Source organism: Saccopteryx leptura, chromosome 5 (genome assembly GCF_036850995.1).
Source record: "Saccopteryx leptura isolate mSacLep1 chromosome 5, mSacLep1_pri_phased_curated, whole genome shotgun sequence".
In the NCBI taxonomy this organism is placed as follows: Eukaryota; Metazoa; Chordata; class Mammalia; order Chiroptera; family Emballonuridae; genus Saccopteryx; species Saccopteryx leptura.
In genome coordinates this window covers 116,231,696-116,256,365 of record NC_089507.1, presented here as the reverse complement: position 1 = coordinate 116,256,365, position 24,670 = coordinate 116,231,696, and the positions used below count along the sequence as shown (strand labels likewise).

Below are 24,670 nucleotides of genomic sequence, written 5' to 3'. Positions count from 1 at the left end.
ACTCGGTCTGCTGAAGGCCCACGGTCAAGGCACATATGAGAAAGCAATCAATGAACAACTAAGGTGTTGCAACAAAAAACTGATGATTGATGCTTCTCATCTCTCTCTGTTCCTGTCTGTCCCTCTCTTTGACTCTCTGTCTCAGTAAAAAAAAAAAAAAAAAAAAAAGAGTTGTCTTTAGAATTTGGTGTGCATGATTGAAATCTATCTCATACAAAGGCAAGTTAACTATTAACTTTGCCAAACACAAATAGGCACAGAGCATGCAAGTATCTATTCCAAGGTAGTATAAAAATAGAAAAACAAGGTCCAGAAACAGAATGACACTTAGCCTAAACCAGTGGCTCACAGTTTTTTTTTCACTTAAGTACTGAAGGGACGCAACCCAATCTGGCTGACAGCATTTGACACAGCAGCGACAGAGGGAGCAGACAGACAGACCATTTGCAAACGTCTCCGGTGTTTTTGCCTCCTCGTGATATGTTCCCCTCCAACCTATATCCCAACCCCCAGAGCCCACCTCCAGTCCCAGGTGAGAATCACACATTTCACAACAGTTAAGGCAAAATATTGAATTTATTCAGTTGATCTGACCAATTGCATTGGATAAAAGTGTTTGTTTCATCTGCATGATGTAAAACATACTTTAGGAATAGTCATGATACTTTACAATGCTAAAAAAATATGTAACTATAAGAAAGACTCGTGAAGGCATTTGATATAAAACATACATAGTATGCTATTTTAATATACAAATGCTTAAAAGACTATAGTCACAGGAGTTACAAAAGTAGCATCATTAAGAATTGACAAAAGTTTTCCATTTTTCATAAAGGTCACATTCTCATCCTTTGGGATGTACAGAAATTATGTGGTTTACACAGTTCTATCCACATTCAAAACATCATGTTTTAAATGTTTTAAGCATAGCATGTACAATACAAAATGTTTCCATAGGAACAGAATAGAACCCGTCACTAGTGGCCCGCTGTCAGGTGACCCCTCTCATCTGCCAGCCATTCTCAAGACACTAGTTCAGCTTATTGCTACAACATTCAAGTTGTTCTAGTCACCCAGAAAGATTTTAATTTAAACTAGAATCTACTGACAAAGGCTCAAAAAATTCATCTATAATATACACTAATATACACAAAACAACTAGTCTGCATTAAATGAAGTTCCCATAAGTCAGAACGAAGAACAGTAATTTCAGGCTAATATATCATTCTTATAATTGCTATTTTTTGAAATTTCAAGCAAAGTGCACAGTGAATGGAATCAGTCACCAGAAATGATCCTTCTAAGAGTCCTTAATTTCCTCCCCTCGAGAGTCACACCACCTGACCAATGAGAACCTTTAGACCTGGTGGGTGACAGGGCAGCTCTGCCAATCCAATATGCAGAAGCCAAGTGCAAGTCACATTCACAAGTCATGGGAGCCTGCGCTGCCAGCCAATGAATGGCACAGTTCACCAGGCAGAGCCCCTGGGCCGTCAGCAGAACCAGCTACCCCAGGATAAAAGCTGAGTCTTAACTGAAAGCACAAGATGTCATCCATCAGCCATACTCTAACGTTGGTGGACCCCGGACAAGGTTGAAATAGCCAGCCAGGGCTCCGAGGTCGATGTACAGAGAACGCTGCCTCTTGAGCATCTCGGATTCTTCAGTGCTTCCTGCGCACGAAGTATCTGAAAAGGGGAAGATGGAAACATGCAATGAATGACCTGGATAAGTGTTCAATAATAAATTCCTCTTCTTTCTACAAAAAAGTAAATAAATAAACAATAATAATAATAGGTTGGATGTAAGGAAACAGCATTTAAAAACCCTGGTTTTACTAAAGAGTTATCGAGTTGAACACCATGGGCTAATTGATAGAATATGTCATACATGAAAGAGTTCAAAAAAGTGTCAGTGACAGCAAGAAAGTGTCAGTGACAGCTGGAAATCCTGGCATAATTTTCCAACATCCCAGATGGTTCTCTTTAAATATGGAAAAGTCAGACAAGGAGTACAGAAATGCAAACAAGCATTCCAGGCCTGACATCTTGGTATGGATCTAAATGGATTGAGTGCCACAGATTTTAACAACAAAAATAGAAACCCCTTTCCATGCATAGTCAATGCGCCTCAATAGGAACTGACATTCCTAAATGGGAAAGGTTCTTAGCTGGCAAAGAGAGTTTAAGCACAGGAAGACAGAAACGCAAATGGACTTCCTACTCAATTATTTTATCTGGGCAGAGCAGTGCCAGGACGTTTCCAACCAAGGGCTGGCGCGGCTCACATAACTGAATTTAACAGCACCTTGCTCTTTACTGACAGCAAAACTCTCATGCTTGATTTGCTTTTAAAAGGCAAATGATATTCTCTGTTGCAAACAAATAAATAAATAAAAGCAAGTCAGAAGTAATTCTAATGACTGTGTTACCTTCAACTGCACTAAAAACCTGTGATAACTTGCTGATAAATTAGCTGATTTACTTTTAATGCTTTTGCTAACATTCTTCCTGAAATTTCTTGAACAAAACCCCCCAGGAGCCTAGTTCTTCCTGGGCTTTCACCAGCTCCATCAGTGGCAATGCAGACAGAGAAAGGAGGGACATCAGGGGCCCTACCTGCAATGTTCTCAGGAAGCTCCAGTTCCTTCCTGCTCAGCAGCCTCCTCTGCTCAAAGAGGGCAGAGTCCAGGCTCTGGCAGCGTGGCTGGTCCTCTCTGGGGGGATTCAGGGCCTCATGTTTCAGCAGGTCTGCTGCCTGGGGGCGGTGGTTGGGGTTCCTCTCCAGGGCGGCCTCCATCAGCTCTCTCATGCCAGGACTGCAGTCGTCCGCAATGTCCTCCAGCGGAGGGGCCTGCTTGTGGATCTAGCAGCAAACCAGCCCTCTTAGTGTCAATGTAGGAAAATATCCCGTCAACAGGAACAGTAGTCTATAGCCACATGACCTGGGAAGCCATTTGTGTCCCAGTGCACAACTGAACAGTTGGTTCAGTGCAGTCCAAGATATCCACTATGTCTGAATAAACAGTGACAGCTTTTTCTCTCTAAGCAGCAGCCCAGGGGCCACCACGCCATAACGGGGGTGTCTACTCCTGAGTCTCTCACTGACAAAACGTGAGGTTCGTGTTTCACTGTGGGCCAAGCTGGTGTGGGGATCTATAATCTAAGATTGTGTTTTGAAAATGTTCAAAGAACATATACAACTTCTTTGGCTCAAAGATTTATGCTACTGGGAGGCTACTGAGTGGCATTTTATTATTACATTAACAGAATAGCACATAATAAATGCCCCCACGTATATTTTAGTAAGTTCCTACTAAACGAGCAATGCCTTCTGTGGGAGAATGGGCCTTCCTCCATGTGGGATGCACTTTTGGCAGCCCCTCGTGGGTCCCTAGTTCACCACCATCCCACTCTGGAAGGGGAGCAGCTTTCCTGAGCAGGTGGAATCCCACCCCCTCAGCTGGGTTGACCCCCACTTACTATGTACAGGTAAGAGGGGTAGGCTGAGCGAGGGTAGCGCTTAACCCAAGGTGGGGTGCCTGTCTGCATGTGGATGAGCGTGGCCCCCAGGCTGTAGATGTCTGCTTTGGTGGAATGGCCCCTGCACAGGATCACCTCTGGGCTCATGTAAATCTGAAAAAGAAGCAGGAAACATTCGTCCAACTGCCCTCATTGGTCTGGGTGTCCATTTGCTGAATCCCGTCTGGAAGCTGGCTCCACCCCTCCCAACAGCACCATCGCAGAGTTCCCCCAATCTAAGGGGAGTTAACAGACAGCTACCCTGGGCCCCCACTCCTCACAATCCTCATAGATCTGCAAAGAAGTGAGGCATGCGTTTATGTTTCTTCTTATCAGTTCCTTTCATATTTAAACGGACACGACAAATATTCTTGCCAAAACTCTATAATTATCTGCAGTGATAAAAGGTGCAGAAGTCCAAATGGTATTAACATTCATCACCTGGAAGAGAACTTTAAAAAGTGCAATACTATCAAAGTGATCCTGGTAAGTTGTTTCTATGGACTACAGCACTTCTTATTTCTACCTCCCACATAGCCCCATGACTAAGGACATGTTAATATTGGGTAAATTCAACCTGGTTTCATGAGCTGCTGTGGGAAAAGTAAGGCTAGTTTTAGAAATAGTTTCTCTAAGTGTTTATTTCTAAACTTAACAAAGAAAGAGAAGGGGAGCAAACACTGGTGCCCAGTGATCTGTATTCACAGCTGGCCCAGACGTGTTCTGATTAACAGTGTTTAGCTCTAAGAACTTTTCAGACTGTTATCTGAATATTGAGAAGGCAGTTAAGTATTCCCAGAATCCATTTCAGAGCAACCAAGCAAAGAACTGGCTTACAAAACTGGGGAAACTGCCCAGTTTCCCCATCCAAACTCCATGCCACTTCTTCCTACAACACACTTTTGGGCTGGTTTGCTTTTCCATTCTCTCTCTTTCTCTCTCTGCAAACTGGCCAAACTAAGCTCCTTATAGTTAAAACTTTCCCTGAAGCACAAATAGAGCCTGAAGGGCTTTCTTACTAAATACACTCACAAAAATTAGGTATCAGGGAACATGCAGACACGCCAGTACTTTCAGCCTTTGTACAGTGCATTTTTACCAATGATATAAAAGTTGGTTTTGCATCTCATTTGTATAATCGAAAAACTTTCTTTGACTTGTCGTTTGTTTTTCTGATGTTCTTGTTTAATAAAAAAATAAATCAAATGCTTCTTTTTCTTGTTGCTTCATATTCATTTTGAAATATCCCCTGTCTACGGCCATACCACCCTGAACGCGCCCGATCTCGTCTGATCTCAGAAGCTAAGCAGGGTCGGGCCTGGTTAGTACTTAGTACTTGGATGGAAAATATCCCCTAATTTTTGTGAGCAGTACAGAATCACAAAGTTACCGACTAACGACTAACACAATGGATAGGGTTAAATGTTCACCTCCTCCCCCCATAAAAGGATTAGGTCAAGTATTTACTGCTGATAGAACCAACAGGAGCTACATAACGGAGCTCCTCAAGCTCTATGTGACCAAACACGAGGGGATGGGGTGTCCTGTCCACTTGACTGCTGCCCCTCCGGCAGGCTGCCCAGCGCTGTATGGCTCAGTGGCTCAGAGCTCCTGCTTCCTCAAGTTCTGCAAGAGTCAGGACAGCAGGGCATGCTGGTCACAAACACGCAGGCTGGCAGACCGGAGGCAGGAAACAGGCCTGGTGAGACCTGGGCAAGTCTCTCTAAGAGCGGCTTGCCCTCAGGCATAGGCGCTGGCACCTAGGCATCTAGTCTAGGTCAAGGTCTTCACCTTTCAGCACATTTATTAGAAAGCGAAAGAGACTGTGTGTGTGTGTGTGTGTGTGTGTCTATACATGTGATATTACATGGCAATTTACATAAAGTAAGACCAAACACTGAATCAAAAGAAAAAAAAGTTTTAAAAAATCATCATGCTGTAAGTTATTCTAATTAGTTATTTACGTTCATAATTTATTCTTTCTCTGCACCACGTAGTTAAAAAACAATAGATTAAATTATTACCAGATTAACCAGAATGCAGGGGTGGTCAAAAGTTTACAGCTACAATACAGATACTACAATTAATAAGTAATAATATAAGAATAAACAGTGTTTCACATACCCACAGCTGCAAACCTACTTTTGCCCACCCCTGCATGTGCTATGTAGTTATAATGTAACATCCTGAATGTAAACAGAAAGAAAGAGATCAAAGACAAGTGACCAGTGTCTGCAGTGATGAGCTATAACGCAGGGACAAACGTCAGACACCTATGAAGCAGTCAGGTGAACAAGCTCTAACGGAAAGCAAATCCTCACAGTGGACTCTGACTCACTACACCTCACTGGTTCTTAAAGAACAAGGAATAACAAGTTTGCTGCAAGGTTCCACTGGTGACTTCCCAACCTTGCTCAATACCACACACACATAGTAAATGCAGGTTGAATAGAAGAGTTGGTATAACTATAAACACTAGACAACAAAGCCAATTAGTAATTCATAAAAACAATTCACATTTGGTGAAAATAACTGAATCCACATGCTCTTCAGGAGTAAACACTATGTTGTTATTATCTCATACTCAAGCAAACATTTTTTTTATTTTTCTGCTAAAGAATCTCAGAGGAAAAAAAAAAAGAATCTCAGAAAGGGCATGTCTTTCTCCAGACATTGCAAAATATTCGATCTGATCACACTGCCAGGAATAAAAAGGTGTTTTCCATCATTAACACCATAAATAGTTTTTATCTCAAGCTGGCTCCTGGAAAAACAGTAGAGTGCCATTTACGTGAGCTTTTGACTAATGCCAAAACATGCTGAACATTTCCCCAAAAAATCCATGTCGTAAGCATTAAGTCTTATTGGATTTTGTGCTTTGGTGAACTAGTCTTAATATACTGCACTAAAGTATTTATAAAAAAAGAAAGAAACGTCTACTCTTTTCTCTTCTGAATGTTATTCTGCTCAAAGAGGACTATCAAGAATCCTCTTTCGAATATTTTCCATAATGACTTCAGTATTACCAGCAAAAACAAGGATTTCTTCTGCTACCCAGGACCGTTTTTGCTTTGAGTTAAGAAAAGTCTTACAGAATCTTATTTTGAAGTAAACAGATTTTTATTTTTCTTGCATTGCAATTGAGTTCTGTGCAATCGATCTCTACCAGCTAGACTAAGAGTTGCTACTTGGTTAAGCACTAAGACTGACCTGGTAACATTCAGCAAAGGTACAGTCAAGTGCGCTCTCTCCATTTTCTTGAGGCACCTCCAGTAGAGAGGAGGGCATGGGGCTGGGAGGCCAATGTTTAAGCACCCAGCACAGTGGACATAGGCAAGGGAGGCAGCTACTACACCCATTTACCTTCCCAGTTGTATCCCCCATTGCCCATCATAACCAACTGTGAACTAAACTGTTAATCTGTTAATAATTCAGATAAACTGAACATAATTCCTTTCACCAAAGAGTGAGGACTCCTGAAGTTCTAACAAGGGTGTGATCCTTGCTGGCCTTGTCCTCTGTTCCATCCCTGGTACCTACAACAGCTTGCCACATGGCAGGTGCTCAACACTCATTACATGAATCAACTCTTCAACCTAATAATGTGGATGCTAAATTACACATAGTATTTGAAAGCCCATGAATCCAATTTTCTCTCATTTAGACTCTGGAAAGTTTTGTTTTGGTTTTGCTTTATTTTGTGTTACAAATAGAAGTATTATCACTAGTTTATATCTTCAAGAAGACTTATTTATGTCATAATAAGCTTGAGGTTTATTATAGGATCCCCTATGTTTAAAGATAGGCCTATAATATTGTCAGATCTCAATAAATATTATTAATGGTCATGAAAATTATGGCTGTCAATGAACCAAAACAATAATATTAGTTAAACTAAAAATATATATTTATTAGTTATATTCAAAAGTTATACAGTGGTGAGATCCTAGACTTTAGATGCAGAAAACAACTGGGTTCAAGTCCCAGATCTGTAAGTAGTTTAGAAGCTTTGGGCTCTTTATTTTAACCTCTTTAATCTTATTTCCTTATTGTAAAATGGGAATCATAACAGTACTTGCCTATAATAATAGTATTTACCAATAAAAGGATTGTTGTGAGGATTAAAATATATAATTCATTTAAAGTGCTACAATGAGTACTTGGCACAGAGCAAGTACTCATTAACTATGTGCCAATCATAATAACAATTTAAGGTGATGGTTTTTCTCTCCTTCTTTGTCCTTTCTACAGTAATGCTAGAACATTTTCATTTTCACTCTTAAGATATTGACCATTCCTGAGGGAATATAATTGTACCTCTGTTCCACGGAGGTCCTTAGGAAAGTAAATGTCTTCAGTCATCTGAACACTCAGGCCAAAATCCACCAAAACAGCTTTTGTGGACATGAAGACAATGTTGCTTGCTATAAAGAGAGGAAAATTTTTAGTATAAAATTGTCTATATAGCCATAAATAAAATGAAAACAATATCTAAAACAAAAAGTTCCAAATTAGAATAGATTGCAATGATTTCTATACTGGAATAGGGGTGACATATTCAAAAGAGAAGGCGGGGAGTGTAGGTGAAAATCCTTTCCGGTCAGTCTAGAATTCGGCCAGTGTGGATGCAAATGACTACAGCTACAAGTAATTTTCAAGATGCAACAGCCAAGACATGGAAACAACCTAAGTGTCCAACAATGAATAAATGGATAAATTGTGATGTGTGTATGGATGTTGGTGTGTGTATATGTGTGTGTGAGCGTGTGCGCGTGCATATGTAATAGAATATTATTCAGCCACAAAGAAGGAAATCTTGCCATTTGTGACAACCTGGATGGACCCTGAGGGCATTACGCTGAGTGAAATAAGTCAGAGAAGGTTAAATATTATATGATCTCATTTACATGTAGAGTCCAAGAAAACTAAACTCATAGAAACAGAACAGACGGTAACTTGCCAGAGCCAGTGTGTGGGGGGAAATGGGTGAATGTGGTCAAAGGGCAAAAGTGATGAGATGAGTAGATTCTGTGGATGTAACATACAGTGTTGTGACTACAGTTCACAATACCATTATTATACATTGCTAAAAGGGTAGCTTTTAAAAGTTTCTACTACCAAAAATAAATAAATAAATGTGAGGTGATGAATGTGCTAACTCTGCTAATCATTTTGCAACACATACATATATCAAATCATTATATTGTATGTGTTAAACTTAAACAATGTTATATGTCAATTATATGTCAATAAAGTTAGGAAAAGAAAAATACAGTAAAACCCAAGAGCTTGAGTTTCAAATTCTATAATATAAGCATAAGTTTATCAAGTTACTTTCTAAAACAAAAAAGGTAAAATATCCATTTTTTCCAGCAAGAGTTTAGCTAGTCCTGTTCATTGCTAGGTATTAAGGGTCCGGTCCACAATGGGTGTCCTTTACACATTTCCTCGTCGCTTCTTACCCCTAAAAAGCAGTCAGCAAAGGATTGTTGAATGGAACTACTGCTAAACTGATACTCAAGACTTGGAAGCTGTGGGTTTCTCAAAAAGATGTGGCTGTAAAGTGTGTGTTTTCAAGGAAATGAGTGTTTTAAAAGCCCAGGGCATAGGCAGTTAACAGATACGTGGCTTTTCTCTCTTCCACAGTTGGATCCCTTCCTCATAATGCTGAAAGTTCTAATGACCCCTCTTAGTTCTTGAAGGTGCTTCAGAAACGGGGAGAGGCCAGGCATGCAGAATGGTCTAAGGCCGCTCTGCTCCCCGCCACCAAGGGTCTTAGATTGAAGGAACAAGCCCACCTGCCTCCTGTCTAATCAGTCTCGTTAAGCCTGGAAGGTACATATCCAAAGATGACTCACGTTTAATATCATGGTGAATCACTTTCTTTGAGTGTAGAAAATCAAGTCCCTTGAGAACATGCTTTGTCACCCAAATAATTTCAAATTCTCTCATTGGCCCACAGCTCTCCAGCTTCTCCAGAACAGAACCTCCTTCGCCGGCCTCCATAAAGAGGTGGACGGTGTCCCCCCACAGGACTGCGCCATACAGCTCAGCGATGTTCTCGTGGCGGAAGCAAGCCTGGATCTCCACATCGGAGGGCTTAAACTGATCTACTGGGATCTGAAACACAAAAATACCAGTAAGATTCTAACCAGCCCCAGGACAATGAAAAAAATATATACATAAAGTCAGCCTTCCATATATGCTGGTTCCACACACGTGATACAAAGGGCCACTAAGGGACATGAGCATCTGTGGATTCTGACACGTCCGGGGTTTCCAAGCCCCTCAAGACAATTATAATTTAGGTCAATTCACAAACTAGAAAACAACTAAATGCCCTCAAGGATACCCTGATCTGTACATGAAGTCAGCTTTCGGTAAACAATTCAAAATAAGAAAATTTAAAAAAAAGAGTGTACACATCATTTTCATTTAAAGTGTTTGAAACCCAACCAAAAATCACTTAGGATTGAATCAAAAGAGAGATAATTTCTCATTGATTACATATGTAATTTCTACATTTAGATTTGAGGTCACATTTTCAATATTTCTTGTCACAGTTCATACTCTTAACAATGAATTTCAAGTAAGCACTGGGCATCCATTCTGAAGAACAAAAGTCATTAAGAAAGAAAGAAAAGTCTTACAGAGTAGATAGATATAAAAGGTCTCCAAAATATAGTGTTAGATGAAAAAAGCAAGATGTAGAAATACATATATTTTGTTCCCATTTGCAAAAAAAAAATTAAACTACACATATGTCCATAGAGAATTTCTGGAAGGATATATAAGAACCATAACAGTTCCCTCAAGAAAAGAGGTCTCATTCTTCAGCCTATCTTCTTTTGAATCTGTTTGGGGTTGTTAATCATCATATGATTCCTTTTTAAAGAAATATATAGCTTAAAAAATATAAGCACTACAAGGAAAACAAAGCCACAAAGCTGTTTTCCCATGTCTCTTATGATAAAACTGAAACATGAGGTGCTTTGGTTCTAAGATCTGTTAAAAATGCCCCCCCTCTCCAAATGCAAGCTTCAAGTGGCTTATTATGACACCTGGGTTTTTTTTCCTTCTAATATCAGATATTCTACCAAATCTTGATGAAGGAACAAACAAGGCCAACATGTGGTTGATCCTTTAATTATATAACAGAGATTGAGATGATATTCAGCAATTATTTTTAATTTTATTTTTGTTAAGTCAAGTGAGTTTATTTTATTGCTCTAGAAAATGTGTTAAAGTAAAACAGACATACATAAAAGTGTAAAATTGGTTAGGTATCAAACTCAATGAATGAACAGCTGAACACCCTCATGTATCCACCTTCTAGATGAAGAAACAGAACTCTATCTATCCTCACCAGGAGACCCCCAGTGGGCCTCTTCTAGTCACAGCTTTTCCAGGGAGCCCTCCAACCTGACTTCCAACAGCACGGATTTGGTGAGCCTGTTTTTGGCCTCTATGTGAGTGGAATCTCCTACTACAGGTCTTATTTTGTGCCTGGCTGTTTTAGTTCACTGTGATGATTATGAGATTCGTCGACATCATTATCACTGTAAATCATTTTATTTTCTTGGCTGTTCGGTATTCCATTGTGTCAACATATCACATTGCAGCACCTGGACACTTTCCAGCTTGAAACTAAGCCCAGCAGGGCTACTACAAACACTGCTAGTACATAGCTTCTGGGGACCCTGGGCACAGGCCTCCTGTGTGTGTACTCACAGGCACAGAACCGCTGGAATCAAAGGGCTCATGCCTGTGCAACTTAGGGAGAAACTGCCAAACGTTTTTCCAAAGTGGGGGCACCTCAGTGATGATCAGGTAATAAGAAGAGAGAGGATCTTTCCAAGAACTGATCTATGTACATTCAGCCCTTCAGTCTGCAGTCCTGAAAAGCTTCATGCTTTCCCAGCTTCTGCTCCCCCGCCAGCCCCTCCACAGTGGGTGGAGAATGTGCCCCTTCACCTCAGCCTACCACAGGAGGGACGACGTTCTCCAAAATGGTGCTAAGTTAGCCAGCACTTTCTTTTTTTGTCACAGCTAACTAGATTAAAATCAACTACACACACAAACTGATTTAGGGGCTGACCGGCCCCATGTCATAAGCAAATCCTTTCATAAAGCACAGATGCGCCTGGACAGTGCAGCCATAGAGAAGACCCAGGCAAAGGCTACCGAGTTCTGAGTAATGCACATACAGAAACCAAACCTTGAGCCAGTGCCCACTGTCTGGTCATAAAACACCTACCAGTTTACATGCCATTCTTTTCTTTGTCTTCATATCTTGTGCTAAGTATACTTTTCCAAAGGCCCCCCGAGGAATGAAATCAGAGCCGATGTTCCTGTACGTCAGCTTCCAGGGGATGAGGAGGACATCGGAGTCTATCTGATAGCGTCCATTTTGGGGAGTGATCACCTACAACAAATAAGAATGTGGGAGGGTGAGAATCCCAGTAAAAGCCGTTTCTAAGGAACCTGGTTACTTGAGATCATATTCCTAACACAGGACTGGGAATTAGTGTCACTGTGAGTAATCCTCACAGTGTACAGAGCTTCAGAGAGGCAGAGAAAGCATGGAGCAGAAACACGCTCATTCCGGGTCAGACTGGATCTGATTTCCATGTGCTTGGGAGTCATCAATTGCCAAAGAGACCTTTGAAAATGATTTGTCTTGGGGTGCATGACTACTGTGACCAAGAGGCTGAAAATAAAAATTGCATACATATAAACTGTGCCTATAAAGTGGACCTTGCTTCCAAAGACAGTGTGCTAATCTGTCAGTCCTCATAGTGATTACTCACACATGACACACACAGAGAGCATGGAAATAAACTGATGCTCACGGAGGGTTCTGGGAAACAGTGTAGGATGGCAGAGCTATGAGTGACAGCACTATTTAAATGAAGAGCAGAGCGATTTCTCATCTACTGACTCTCTGAATGTTTACTGGGTGCATAATGTGTGCCAGGCACAGTGTATGGTACTGAGGAGGCAGCTTTGCATAGAGGTAGACAACCCCTGACCTCCAAGCGCTCACGAGCCAGCGCGCAGAACAAGAGACTGCAAAGCCGGTCCACTCAGAAATCAAGAGACAGATGCTGACACCAGTGTGGGTGACAAGTGTGTACCTTTGTCAAAACTCACCAAACTGCATGTTTTAAGAGCTGTGCCGTTTTACTGCATACAAAATCTATCTCAGTTTTTAAAGAGTAAAAAAACTCAGAAGAGAAATAATTAAAATGAAAACAAATTAATAATAAAGTTGTCCACAGAAGATAGGACCAGGAGCACATGTATAAAAAAATGTTTCAAGGCCCTGGCTGGTTGGCTCAGCGGTACAGCGTTGGTCTGGCGTGGCGTGTGGAAGTCCCAGGTTCAATTCCCGGCCAGGGCACACAGGAGAAGCACCCATCTGCTTCTCCATCCTCCCCCTCTACTTTCTCTCTCTCTCTCTCTCTTCCCCTCCCGCAGCCAAGGCTCCATTGGAGCAAAGTTGGCCCGGGCCCTGAGGAGGCTTCATGGCCTCTGCCTCAGGTGTTGAAAATGGCTCTGGTTGCAGTGATGCAACACCCCAGATGGGCAGAGCATTGCCCCCTGGTGGGGATGTCAGGTGGATCCCGCTTGGTGCATGCGGGAGTCTGTCTGCCTCTCCACTTCTCACTTCAGAAAAAATTTTAAAAAATGTTTCAAGTGTTCTTCCAAGCATCTCAAAAATACAAGTGTTCCATAAGTGTAATGAGTAACAATATGACTTCAGATTATAAATTTGGGAATAATGAAGCTATCAGAGCAACATCAAGTTGTTTCAGGAACAGACGAAGCACAAAGGGACTGCAGACTACGTGGGGAACAACGGACACCTGATCCCTGTGCAGAAGCAGGGAGTTTTTTGCAGGTCACTGCTCTGGGAACAGTTCTGGTAACCGTAAGGTTTATTCACTCCGTCTCCACGATTGCTAATCCTAGCTGCACGCTCCTCAGACAGATGTGCACAGTTATTAGGGAACGAAAGAGAACAGCTCCCATACTCAGAAATGTGAAGTCCCTGGACTGAAAATTAAGTATTTACTGAGCACTCCCTCTAGGCGGGATCCTGTGCAGAGCCTCAGAGGGAAAATGACTAAGGCCAGACCACAGGCTGGCTTGCCTGAAATATGACCTCCTTTCAATAAGTGTGTCACCTCAAGTTACCAGAGGCCTCTTTTTACAGCTGAGAATGAGATGACCCTCGGCCTCTTCCACATTTAGACAGACCACAGTGGCCGCACACAACTGTACTTGAATATCGCCTTCCTTGGTGGGAAATATTTACAGGTCCAGTTTCACCATGGCCCCTCCGTCATCCACTTCAGGGCTTAACTCACGGCTGTGAACACTTTACTACTGTTTAACCAAAATTTGTTACAAATACAGTTTGACCCAGTGTACTCTCATTCTACCCAAGGGGACCAAGACTAGCAGCAGCCATGTCTAAGTGCTAATTATCAACCAGGCACTGGGCTCCCGACTTTCCACACTGTCTCATCAAAGTCTCACGCCCATCCTACGCAGCAGGGACTATTTTTATCTCTTTTACAGATGAGAAATCTGGCTTCAAAGGTTAGGTAACTTGCTCGTCAGTCAACAGAGTCAGGATTCAAACTCAAGGCTTTCTGGCCCCAAAGCCACCACTCCTATTATGTGAACGAGAACCTTTTATCTTCCAGGACGCTATAATTACAACTGAGCGACGATCAAAACCCAGTTATTAAAAGCCTCTGTTTACATGTCTCTGAGCACACCTGAGCCTTCTCCTCTGGGGACCAAACCATATCAGGGCCTCCGCCTCACAGCACCACCTCCCACATGCGGGGTCCCCTCTGAATGCCCCACCAACTCCCCATGGCCACTTTTGATGAAGGGCCTTGGTGTAGGGGTGACAGGCACGTGCTGACCACTTCACAGTTCTGTACAGCCCCTGGTTTTCCCCTATTTGGATTTAAGATGCTTTTTTGAGATGTTTCTTCCTCCTTCTAGGGGCCCTACCAAGGCATCTATGGGCCTCTGTGCCACTTAGCTCTGCCAGCACCACAACTGATCAAAGCCATCTCCAAGTGCAGATGTTATACGCTTTAGATTTCCTCCTCCAGATCACTGTCATAGATATTGGGTAATCCTGGGCCTGGAGCAGCTCTCCAGAAAAATCCTTAGGTATTTCAGTGAAAATAAATTGCACGAGGACTCCCCCCCCCCCCGCTCCCCCCCACACACACACACACCATGAGACATGGCTACAATAAAATGGGCGTGACCTTGGGCCACATTAAAGGAGCATATTATCTAGAACAGAGGTGCACCTGGCCCTGCCTTACTCTGCTGGTCACACCACAGCTGGCCTGCCACGCTCACGTTCTGGGTTACAAAACAGACATGACACAGACCTGAGCTCAGAGGTTGCTGCTCAGACGATGAGGGGAGCTGGGACAACAATGCAAGAGAAGCAGCAGCAGAGTGAGACGTGTTGGTGGAAGAAAGAAGATGGTGGAAGCACACAGGTTTTGAAGGCGTGGGGACAGTCACGAGGAAGGAGCGTAACAATTACAAACAACAGCAGCTACCGCAGCAACTGCGTTCTTTCAACGCTCACTTTGTGTAAACAGGTCACGTGCCTCCATCACTTGTTCTATCAGCAGCCTTGTCATGTTACCCCTTCTAGAGATGAGTAAACTCAGCACAGAGGGGTGTTATCACTAGCCCAAGGTCACACAACTAATCCAGTTTAAAGCTGGTAGCCATACAAGCACTTTAATTCACAGGCCCACTGTCTTCACCACTACTCATCGCATGCACCTGTTGATGGCCATAGACTAGCAGTAGGACTAAGAGGAGTCCAGATGGATTTCAGCTTTATTAAAGGAAGGACTGACTGCGTTACAATTAGAACTTGCCAGATATGGAATCAAATGGCCCACTACAGGATGACCTCTTCATCACATAATCGAGTATAGACCAAAATGCTCCAGCAATTACTAGAAATGATGAATGGGATGAGTCAGGCATCAGAGGAGGATTTGGCTCCGTACCTTTAAGTTTTTTGCAGCCCCAACGAGCTGGAACCCCCTAACCCCCAACAAATGGCATACAGCATCTCATACCACATCTGAGAGTGAGCCCGTGGGCCCTTCAGCTCCCCATAGCACCACCAGAGTCAAGTGTTTGGAACCTTTTTCAGGTTCTTCATCCCAGATCAGGTTTTGAACTGGTCTAGATTAGTGTTTTTCAACCGCCAGTCCATGGACCAGTCCGCCAAAAGTTTCATGCTGGTTGATGAAAGGGTTGACCACCCTGATGTATGAAGATTATAGACCCAGTGATCTCAGCTGAATTCGCTTATGCTTAGGGTGGTTTCTGCCTTAGCAGTCCCCAAAATAGTCCTCCTATTTTCATGAGTCCCCAAGTGTAAAAAGGTTGAAACCACTGATCCAGATAATACATAACTGGTAGCACTCTTACACAAAGCAACCCCTACATTTCCTCCCTGGGTCTTGCGGGCAGTTGGTGGAATTTTGATGCAGTATTTTTAGGAAAGGAGCACACACCTGCACACACATGCACGCTACCATCCGACATACCTGAGCTTCAGGGTATTTTTGTAATCCCTGTTCCTCCACCCTCATTAACTAATTAACTCCACAGGCACTGTGGTGGTTGGCTGTCTGGAACACACCAAGTCCCTGTGCCTCCAGGCCTTTGCACATGCTCTTCTCTTCATCTGGAACACGCTCTGCTCCCCATCCCCTCATCTGGCTGACCTGCGGCATCAACAGCCCTCGGGAGGCTCTGTGACAACTCCCTGGACTGTCTTCACTCACAGGGGTGCAAGGTGCTCTGCCTGACCCTCCCCTCAGCCACCATTGTGTGGCTGTACTGGGAAGTACCACCACCGTTATAGCTACCTGTTTCCTTGCCTCCTGCAATCTCCAGGGAGTACGCTACCAGAAAGCACAGACTGTTCAAGACTGCCCCTCTAGTGCCTGGAAAAGCACCTAACAGGCTGTGGGGCTTCCAGCTGTGTCTGGCACATGAACCAGCCAATGCCTGAATGAATGCACTTGGTCCATAGGGAGATACACTTATAGACCCAATCTGTTTGGTAGATCATTTGCTGTTGCTTTGTAAAGCAGAGAGGCAGAGCAGCCGGTAAAGCCCTGAAAGAAAGAAGTTTTGATAGGGTGTTCAGGAGACCATGGGAAGAGAAAGGTCTTGACCACAGGATGATTCCAAGGAGACCATGAAGTGGGGGGGAGGGGCTAGAAGCAAACATCACCTTCTGTACCATCTTGTCTCAGACCAGCTCTGATCAGGGATGGAAAGTCACGGCTCCTAGGCCATTATTCACAAAACACATAACAGTGACAGGTTATAGCTGTCACAGGGCTTTATCTGATCCTTAAGTCAGTGACGGGAACATCAACCCCTGCCACCAGAGCATTAGCCTGCATGTCCCTGTGCATTCTAAGGTTCTCCTGTTATTCCGTTTTGTTTTTAAGTCTTACCACTTCATATTTTATAGCCTCGATTGTTTTCAAAATTAAAAAATCTTTTTCAAGCTTTCAAGATCTTAGTCTTAAAATTTCTCCTAACTATGGGATCTGTTCATTTACAGAGCATAGGCTCAGCAGCAGGAAGTGGCATTTTACTCTTACTCTTAGTGGAGCTAAAATTTTCACTTCCTTTAAATGTCTTAATTTCTCTTCTTTTCTGCATTAGCTTTTATTTATTTATTTTTAAAACTCCAAACCCTACAGGAAGCTATTTCTTTGTGCTCCTTGTAATTTTCCTGAGCTCCCTTCTGTACACCCCCAGTGAAGGTCTGTGTCCCATTCCCCACCAGTCTGATGGACGTGGGGAGATGTACCTAAGTCTACATTTTTACAAGCAAGAGTAATCTGTTTACTCTGCATGTTTTCCTTTCAGATGTCCATTTTGACAAATACATACGTAAAAAGAACTACATAAGCAATTATGCTCGTCATCACAGACATAGACATAATTTTGAACAAGAGTTCCCCAGCTGTATTTTAGCTAAGAAAATCAGGGATTGCTTCGCATTCAATGATTAGCAAAGATAATATCCTCAAGGTGAAGAACTTCGTCAACAATTAAACATAATTTGGTATACCTGACCAAAGGAAGTCACACAACTATGCAAAATATAATCTTCATCCAAACTGAGCCATAGAGGAACACAACTGGCTTCTAACAAAACAATTCACTACATAGCTGACCTAAATTACTGTGTTGTTTTTAACTGAATGAATGTGCCATGCAAAAAAATAAAAGTCCTTTGTCCTGACTCCTCACTGTTTAGCATTGACCTTCTCCCCACATAACCATTTTGCTATTTGGGTGCACCAAAGGCAAGGGAGTCACTTTCCTCAATAAGCACGTTACCACCTACTCTTTTGCAAATTGTTCTTTTTTCAAAATCAGATCACCTTTAGCTAGCACCTACATTCACCTCTGACATACTAAGAGACAGGGAGAATCCCAGGCACACCCAAACACATCATCTGACCTACTCTTATGGCAACAAAGTGTTGTCACAATATTTTGGATTATTTGCATACTTGGGATGACTAAGCAAGTATGTCATTTGTCATCCATACTTTGCCAATTAAAGAGAGTGAATCTGTAGATAGCTATTTACTGTCTACAGACTACATTTATGCAAAAACTTGAACTCAGCCAGTATTGATATAATGACATTTCCAGATTTCCAGATATGACAAGAGAAAAATTCAGCTTTTAAAAACATTAAAGACACCTTAAACTCAAGCCCTTCTCTTCTGCCACATTAATGAATTAGTTTTAATGACTTGTTAAAGCAAAACACACTTCATTCCCTATTTGTAGAACTACTCCTACAATTTTTTTAAATGGAATTTTTAATGAGGACTCTGTTTACATCTGCATCTTAACACAAAGGTGATTCTTACAGACACTACATTTTTTTAAAAAATCATGCCTGACCTGACCAGTGGTTGCACAATGGATAGAGCTTCGGCCTGGGACATTAAGGAGCCAGGTGCAAAACCCAACTCTGAGGTTGCCAGCTTGAGTGTGGGGTCACCAGCTGGAGCGTGGGATCAAGAGAATTCTGAGGTCACTGGCTTGAGCCTAAGGTAGCTGGCTTTGAGCGAAGGGTCACTGCGCAGCTGGAGCTCCTCGGTCAGAGTATGTATGAGAAAGCAATCAACTAAAGTGCCGCAACTACAAGTTGATACTTCTCATCTCTCAATAAATAAATATTAAAATAATCATTCCTGGCAGCCCATCTAAACCAAGTTCAAATGCCACTCTGCATTAAATGAGCTTCAGGGGTAAAGTTGGACACACAGTAGTCAACCGATGGGGAAGAAACATACCATATTCAACAAAATCCCAGATTCTTGTCGGTGGCGTCTATAAAAACGCTTTGCGGTGTTGGATATATGGTTTGCAAAAGCAAGCAAGTCCTCCACAGTCCCGTATCTGACTGATGACAGTGAAGGCACCTCCTGGCCCCTGAGCAGCAGGGACTCTGAACGCTCCTTGTTTTGATTGCTGTCTTGACACATAGTCATTAGACTGGGTTCATAAACCGCTGGCTCTTCACTTGCGTAAAGATTTTCCATAATGTCTATTACATCAGACACATTCAAATGTTTAATTAATAAATCAATTTCTTCTTTATTGTCACTTCCAGTGCTCATGTACTCCATTACTGTTGTGCTTTCCAGAGAGTCTGCAAAATAATACAAAAATACTAGGTTCACCCTATTTGTATTGGCATTTGAAATCAATGGGAAACTGACATAAAATAACTGGGCAAGGGCTCTGTGTCTATTGGTGTGTGAACTCAAGCTGACAAGTGAAAAAAGGGACCTCAGATAACCTTTAGTCCAACTCGCTCACATTGCAGAGGGAACTCACGTTGCAGAGGGAAACCTGAGATAAAGACGGCTTACTCCCTACTCACTTACTCACTGAGTTGGTGGCATCAGCCAAAGCAACCGAAAACAAACTTTCACTAAACATAAACAGGAATAAGAGCAGCTCAGGCAGAGGCTCCTGGCACTTTAGTTTCCAACCCTGCTGCTACCTAAAGGGGTATTCCTCCTTGCATGGGTCTCTGCCTGCAGCTTTTATGCATTGGGTGCCTTTGAAGAAAAAAACAAACTAACCACATTCAGGAGCTAACCTTGCAAATAAAATTCAAGTCCTGAAGCCAGAAGCATGTAAAATGGATCATAATTTAAGCAAACTGATGATGATTGATCAAGTTTCAGGAATAATTCTGTTGCAAATGACTTAAACAGCTCATTTAGACAGGGGACAAGCCTCAAATCCTCCTGCTAGCCATGAGTGTGAGAAAGGGGAAGAAGAGTCATGTATAACCTGTGAATCAGCAGTCCTCTGAAGACCAGACTTTTTAAAACAGTATAAAGCATGTATCTCAAGGTTCCAAGAAGGTTAATTTAACATCTAGCTCAATGACCCTCAGAGGCTGTCATTTTACAAACAAGCCAGGGCCCTGGCCAGTTGGCTCAGTGGTAGAGCGTTGGCCTGGCGTGCAGAAGTTCCGGGTTCGATTCCCGGCCAGAGCACACAGGAGAAGCGCCCATCTACTTCTCCACCCCTCCCCCTCTCCTTCCTCTCTGTCTCTCTCTTCCCCTCCCGCAGCCAAGGCTCCATTGGAGCAAACATGGCCCGGGCACTGGGGATGGCTCCATGGCCTCTGCCTCAGGCGCTAGAATGGCTCTGGTCGCAACAGAGCGACGCCCCGGATGGGCAGAGCATCGCCCCCTGGTGGGTGCATGCAGGAGTCTGTCTGACTGCCTCCCTGTTTCCAGCTTCAGAAAAATAAAAAAATAAAAACAAAGAAGCTAGAAAACCCAAATTTATAATAAGCACGACACGAGTAAGGCCAACTAACTCTATTAAGCCGCTATTGTATTTCAGTTCTACACAAGCCAGATGACAGACCTGGGAACCTGCAAATGGGACAAAGAAGGTAAACCAAGGGTAAAAAATGATGCGCAGGGTTTTAGAACAAGTCTATTCCAAAGCATTAAATATAAAAATATGTAAGAGACCTAAGAGAATTTGGAGGCCTGTACGTGTGCTTAAACTACTGTGCTCCTGAAAGTACAGCCTCTCTCTGAAAGATGTTACAGGTCCTAAAGAGCACAAGCCTTGAACACGTTCAACACTCCATACTCCATGCAAAAAGCCATGGGCTTCAATTAACCTGGAACTCCAGTCAGAGGCTCCAGGAAATGTGCCGCAGGCAGCTCACTACCCAGCCACTGGCTTCTGAATGAATTTCATTTCAGCAAAGAACCATGCAATACACAGAAGATGGACTAAAGCAATGTACATTTGAAACCCACATAAATTTACCAATGTCACCCCAATAAATGTTAAAAAATTAAATACATTTAAAAATTAGAAGAAGAAAAAAAGAACCACACAATTTTGTGTTGTCATTAACTCCCTGACATTCATTTTCTGATGTATGAATTGTGCCTCAGGAAGCCATGTAGCATCCTGCAGTCCGACATTCCACCTAGACTCACACTGCTTGGGATCAAGCCTTGACCCCTCATTTACTGTCTGCATGATTTAGGCTATTACCTTAGCCTCTTTGTGCCTCAACCCCCCCATCTGTAAAATGGAATCAGAACAGCACCTACCTCATAGGGTGGCTGTGAGGGTTAAAGGCGCTCATGTGCACAAGGTGCTTGGTGCAGTGTCTGTGTCATCTGTAGGTGCTATTATGTGCATAAAAGACACAAGGACTGAGTCAACCACTTGGCTTTGCAGATATTGCATTAGGCCTTCTTTCTTATCTGCAAATGGGATGTGGCTACCTATTCCCCCGGCTGCTTTGAAAGCGTTTTAAAGATTGTATCTAAGACAAAAGACAAAGAGAACAAGGCAGAAACCTATGAAATGCTTTGATGGCTGTCACCCTATAGTTACATTGAGAGAGCCACAGGCGCTCCCTGTCTGAGTCCTTTGCACTCCTGCAGCCAGCTGAGTTACGAGGAATTTCTCAGGGTTAGGGAGGGACATGAGACTTAAGTTTCATCTGAGCCATTTAGTTGCAGTTTCTACTTACAGAATTTACTGAAAAACAGAAGTTAAAGCAAAAATAGCCTGACTGAGGACCCCTCGAGCTGGAAAGTTCCAAGGTTGCCATACTTACCAAATGGCTGACTTGAGAGAAAATAAAGTTCCCTATAGTAAGGTGACTCAAGAAGGAGAGGGAAGAAAAGTCCATACAGTTTCCTAGTTAGTTGAGATCTAGAGAGAACAGACAGGTTATGGTTTTTAAGTTCTGCAGAAAGTCTCAAATATTTATATGTAAAACCCAAGTAAGAGGTTTAATGCACACACCCCTAAACTTCTGGCGCTGGGGTGGAGGAGGGATGGATTAGGGCAGGAGGGGGAGGAGTAAGGGAGGGAGGCGGGGAAGGAGGGCAGGGGAGGTGGAGGAGTGTATGACAGAGTCTTCAGAGCCAGACATAATTCCTAAGCAACAGGCTGTTCCTCCTGCACAAAAACCAGTGCTCCCCAAGCAACTCTGGAGACTAGTCCACCAACGAAACACCCTTGCAAAGGACCTCAGCATTTTCAAGCCTGAATTAAGCAGACACTATGGTAATAATTTTGTAGTTATTCAGGGTCAGTACCCATGTAGAAAAAGTGTGGACTGTGAAGGTATTCTACTTTAGCAATCAAGACCCTTCCAGACAGTTTACAATAAAAATCCTCATAAAATTCCTACTCCTTCAGAAAGTAGATGACTATGCCCCTTTTAGAAATGGAGAGATGGGCAAATAGTCAAAATTATTTGCTTCAAACTACTTCAGAAATCATCCACAAAACCAAGAGGAAATCCTCTTGGTTCATGTCATACTCCTGACTACTTGCATCTACATTAAAAAAAAAAAAAAAAAAAAAAAAAAAAGAGGTTTTCCTGGCAGGTGTGAATGCAAATGGTAAGATTACAGGCAACGGCTTTATGCCTAACAAAGGATGATCATACCTGTATTACTTCCCATTTAACAAAATTTTCTGCCAAAATAGTACATTTGCCCTAAGGGCATATCTCTTATGGCATCTGTTTTCAAAAAGCCCCCGATGATGCAGTTTGCTGTACAGAAGCACAAACTCTCTGCTTCAAAACGTCTAGATGCCCCAACCATCCAAAATTCTACTATTGGACAAAGTCCTGATGGGCCATCTGCCAGAGGTGTTGCACACAAACTCGGTCCCTCAGAGTTGGGGACTGGAGTCAGATTATATTCTATTTGGCAAATACCTGAGATTTAAGCGACAGATATGCAAAACGGCTGAATTACTGTTTCTTTCGCTGTTCTTATCAGGAGTCGCCCTTTAATCTGGATCCAAATATGTCTTTCCAAAAGTGAAACAGAGACATTATCATGTTTCACTTAAAAACTGCTCGTGGCCCTTCCCTGTCCACTTTTGGGATATACTCTGCGCACGTCGCGCTGCCTTCCGGAATTAGACCTCCGGGAAATATTCCTAGACCCAAAGCCCGGCACTCGTGTTCTATTATGCCCACCCTTTCCCGGGTTATAAGCGTGAAATTGAGTTTCAGCGCTTCAAACTGCTCTCGGCGCGCCAACTCCCACCCCTACTCCCCTCCTCCAGTCCCCCACGGCTAAGGAAGCCTTATATGCGTTTGTAAATCATAAAAACACTCGTCATTACAGCGAGGGTGGCGGGGGACCCTGGCCCTCGGAGGCGCACTCACCGGGTCTCGGCAGCAGGGAGAGTGCAGCCGCTCGAGAGGCACATACGGTGACAGGCGGTGTCACGGGCCCCAAGTCCCCGCGCACTGCCCAGCCCGGCACTGCTCGCGCGCTAGGGATCCGGGAAGCAAGAGGAAGAGGGCGGAGTCACGAGTCCACACCGCGTGAGACCCTTGCGCAAGGTGCTTTCCAGCGGCGCCGGCTGCAGCACGCACTAACCGAAGAAGCGCAGCCACGCGGGAGGCCGGCACACCCCACCTCCTCGAGCCCCGAAGTCTCCGCCCGTGCCGGGAACACCCTCCCTTTCAGGATGAGATCCGCTGGGGTATTACGGAGGTCCGAGACCAGAAAGACACCCCTGAGCCCTCGAACTCTGGACTACCTGCGGGCTCCGCTCGCCCTCGCAGGCCGGGCGCTCCAACTGTGGCCCCCCGACGGCTCGGTGCGCAGCGGATGGCCGGCCCTCCCGAAGTCCGGCGACAGCAGAGGGCGGAACCAGGGCGACCGGCCCCAGAGCGCGGTGCGTCGTCCAGTCCTGAGCGGACTAACTAGCACCGGCCACCCTCGTTGGCCCCTGACTCACGGCGTCTGAGCCCGCCGAGGGGCGGCGCAGTGTATGATAGCCACTGCCTCCCCGCCTTTTCCAATTCCCCTTTCTCTCCGTAAACAGAAAGAATTGCGGGGAAGCCGGAGCCCCCGCACTGGGAAATTCCATCCTCCCCCGTTTGCCCTCGGGGCGCCCGGGCGGAGCTCAAAGCGAATGAGGGAGGAGCGAGCGTGGCTTAGGGGAGGGCTGGCGCGCTGGAGTCGGGATCGGCATGCCACCTAGGGGCCTGGGACAGTAGCCCAGGGCCTGAGACAGCTAGGCGTTTTCCGGGGGACCTGATAACCAGAAAACCTGATGTGGTACAGGGCGCCCCAGCGCGACTGTGCCTCCTACACCCCTTCGGGGTCCTAGGAGGAAGATCGTATTTCCTAATGCGTTCGTGCCCTCGGCGTTCCTGCGGTGTCTCAGGACCTCTCCCAGGCCACCACGACCCAAGGGGACAGAGGAACCACGTGCTGCCCCGGCTGCGCTGCAGGAGGCGCAGCGCGGTCTGACCTTCTCTAGCCTGGTCCAGATTCCGGTTCAGGTCTACACACACACACACACACACAGTGCCACTATCCGGGGTGCACCCACGCACTCGGGTTTAAAGATTTGGTAAAGTCTGCCGCAGTGTTCTTCTTAAGTGGAAAACGTTTACTCCCGCTGAAGCCAGAAGAGAGTTCTAAAGAAGTAACATCTCTCTCCACAAAATCAACTTGGCAGCCTACTATATATAACCCAGA

At 43.9% G+C, this 24,670-nt stretch overlaps 1 protein-coding gene across 6 annotated transcripts; it reads right to left on the bottom strand.

Annotated features, from left to right (window-relative positions):
- Window positions 1–579: 579 nt before the first annotated feature.
- MAP3K8 (mitogen-activated protein kinase kinase kinase 8) lies at window positions 580–23,843 on the bottom strand. 6 transcript variants are annotated; one of them, XM_066385897.1, is made up of 10 exons: window positions 23,341–23,357; window positions 21,763–21,860; window positions 21,248–21,325; window positions 18,938–19,296; window positions 11,779–11,946; window positions 9,380–9,641; window positions 7,839–7,945; window positions 3,483–3,635; window positions 2,619–2,865; window positions 580–1,688 (listed from the first exon to the last, which is right to left on the bottom strand). In XM_066385897.1, the coding sequence occupies exons 4-10, from the start codon at window positions 19,271–19,273 to the stop codon at window positions 1,558–1,560; spliced, it is 1,404 nt and encodes a 467-aa protein (XP_066241994.1). In that variant the 5' UTR covers window positions 19,274–19,296; window positions 21,248–21,325; window positions 21,763–21,860; window positions 23,341–23,357; the 3' UTR covers window positions 580–1,557. The 6 variants fall into 6 exon arrangements, with proteins under 6 accessions (XP_066241994.1, XP_066241999.1, XP_066241993.1 ...); XM_066385902.1 differs by lacking the exons at window positions 21,248–21,325; window positions 23,341–23,357 and adding an exon at window positions 23,721–23,759; XM_066385896.1 differs by lacking the exon at window positions 21,248–21,325 and having other exon boundaries at window positions 23,341–23,643.
- Between the last annotated feature and the right edge of the window lie 827 nt (window positions 23,844–24,670).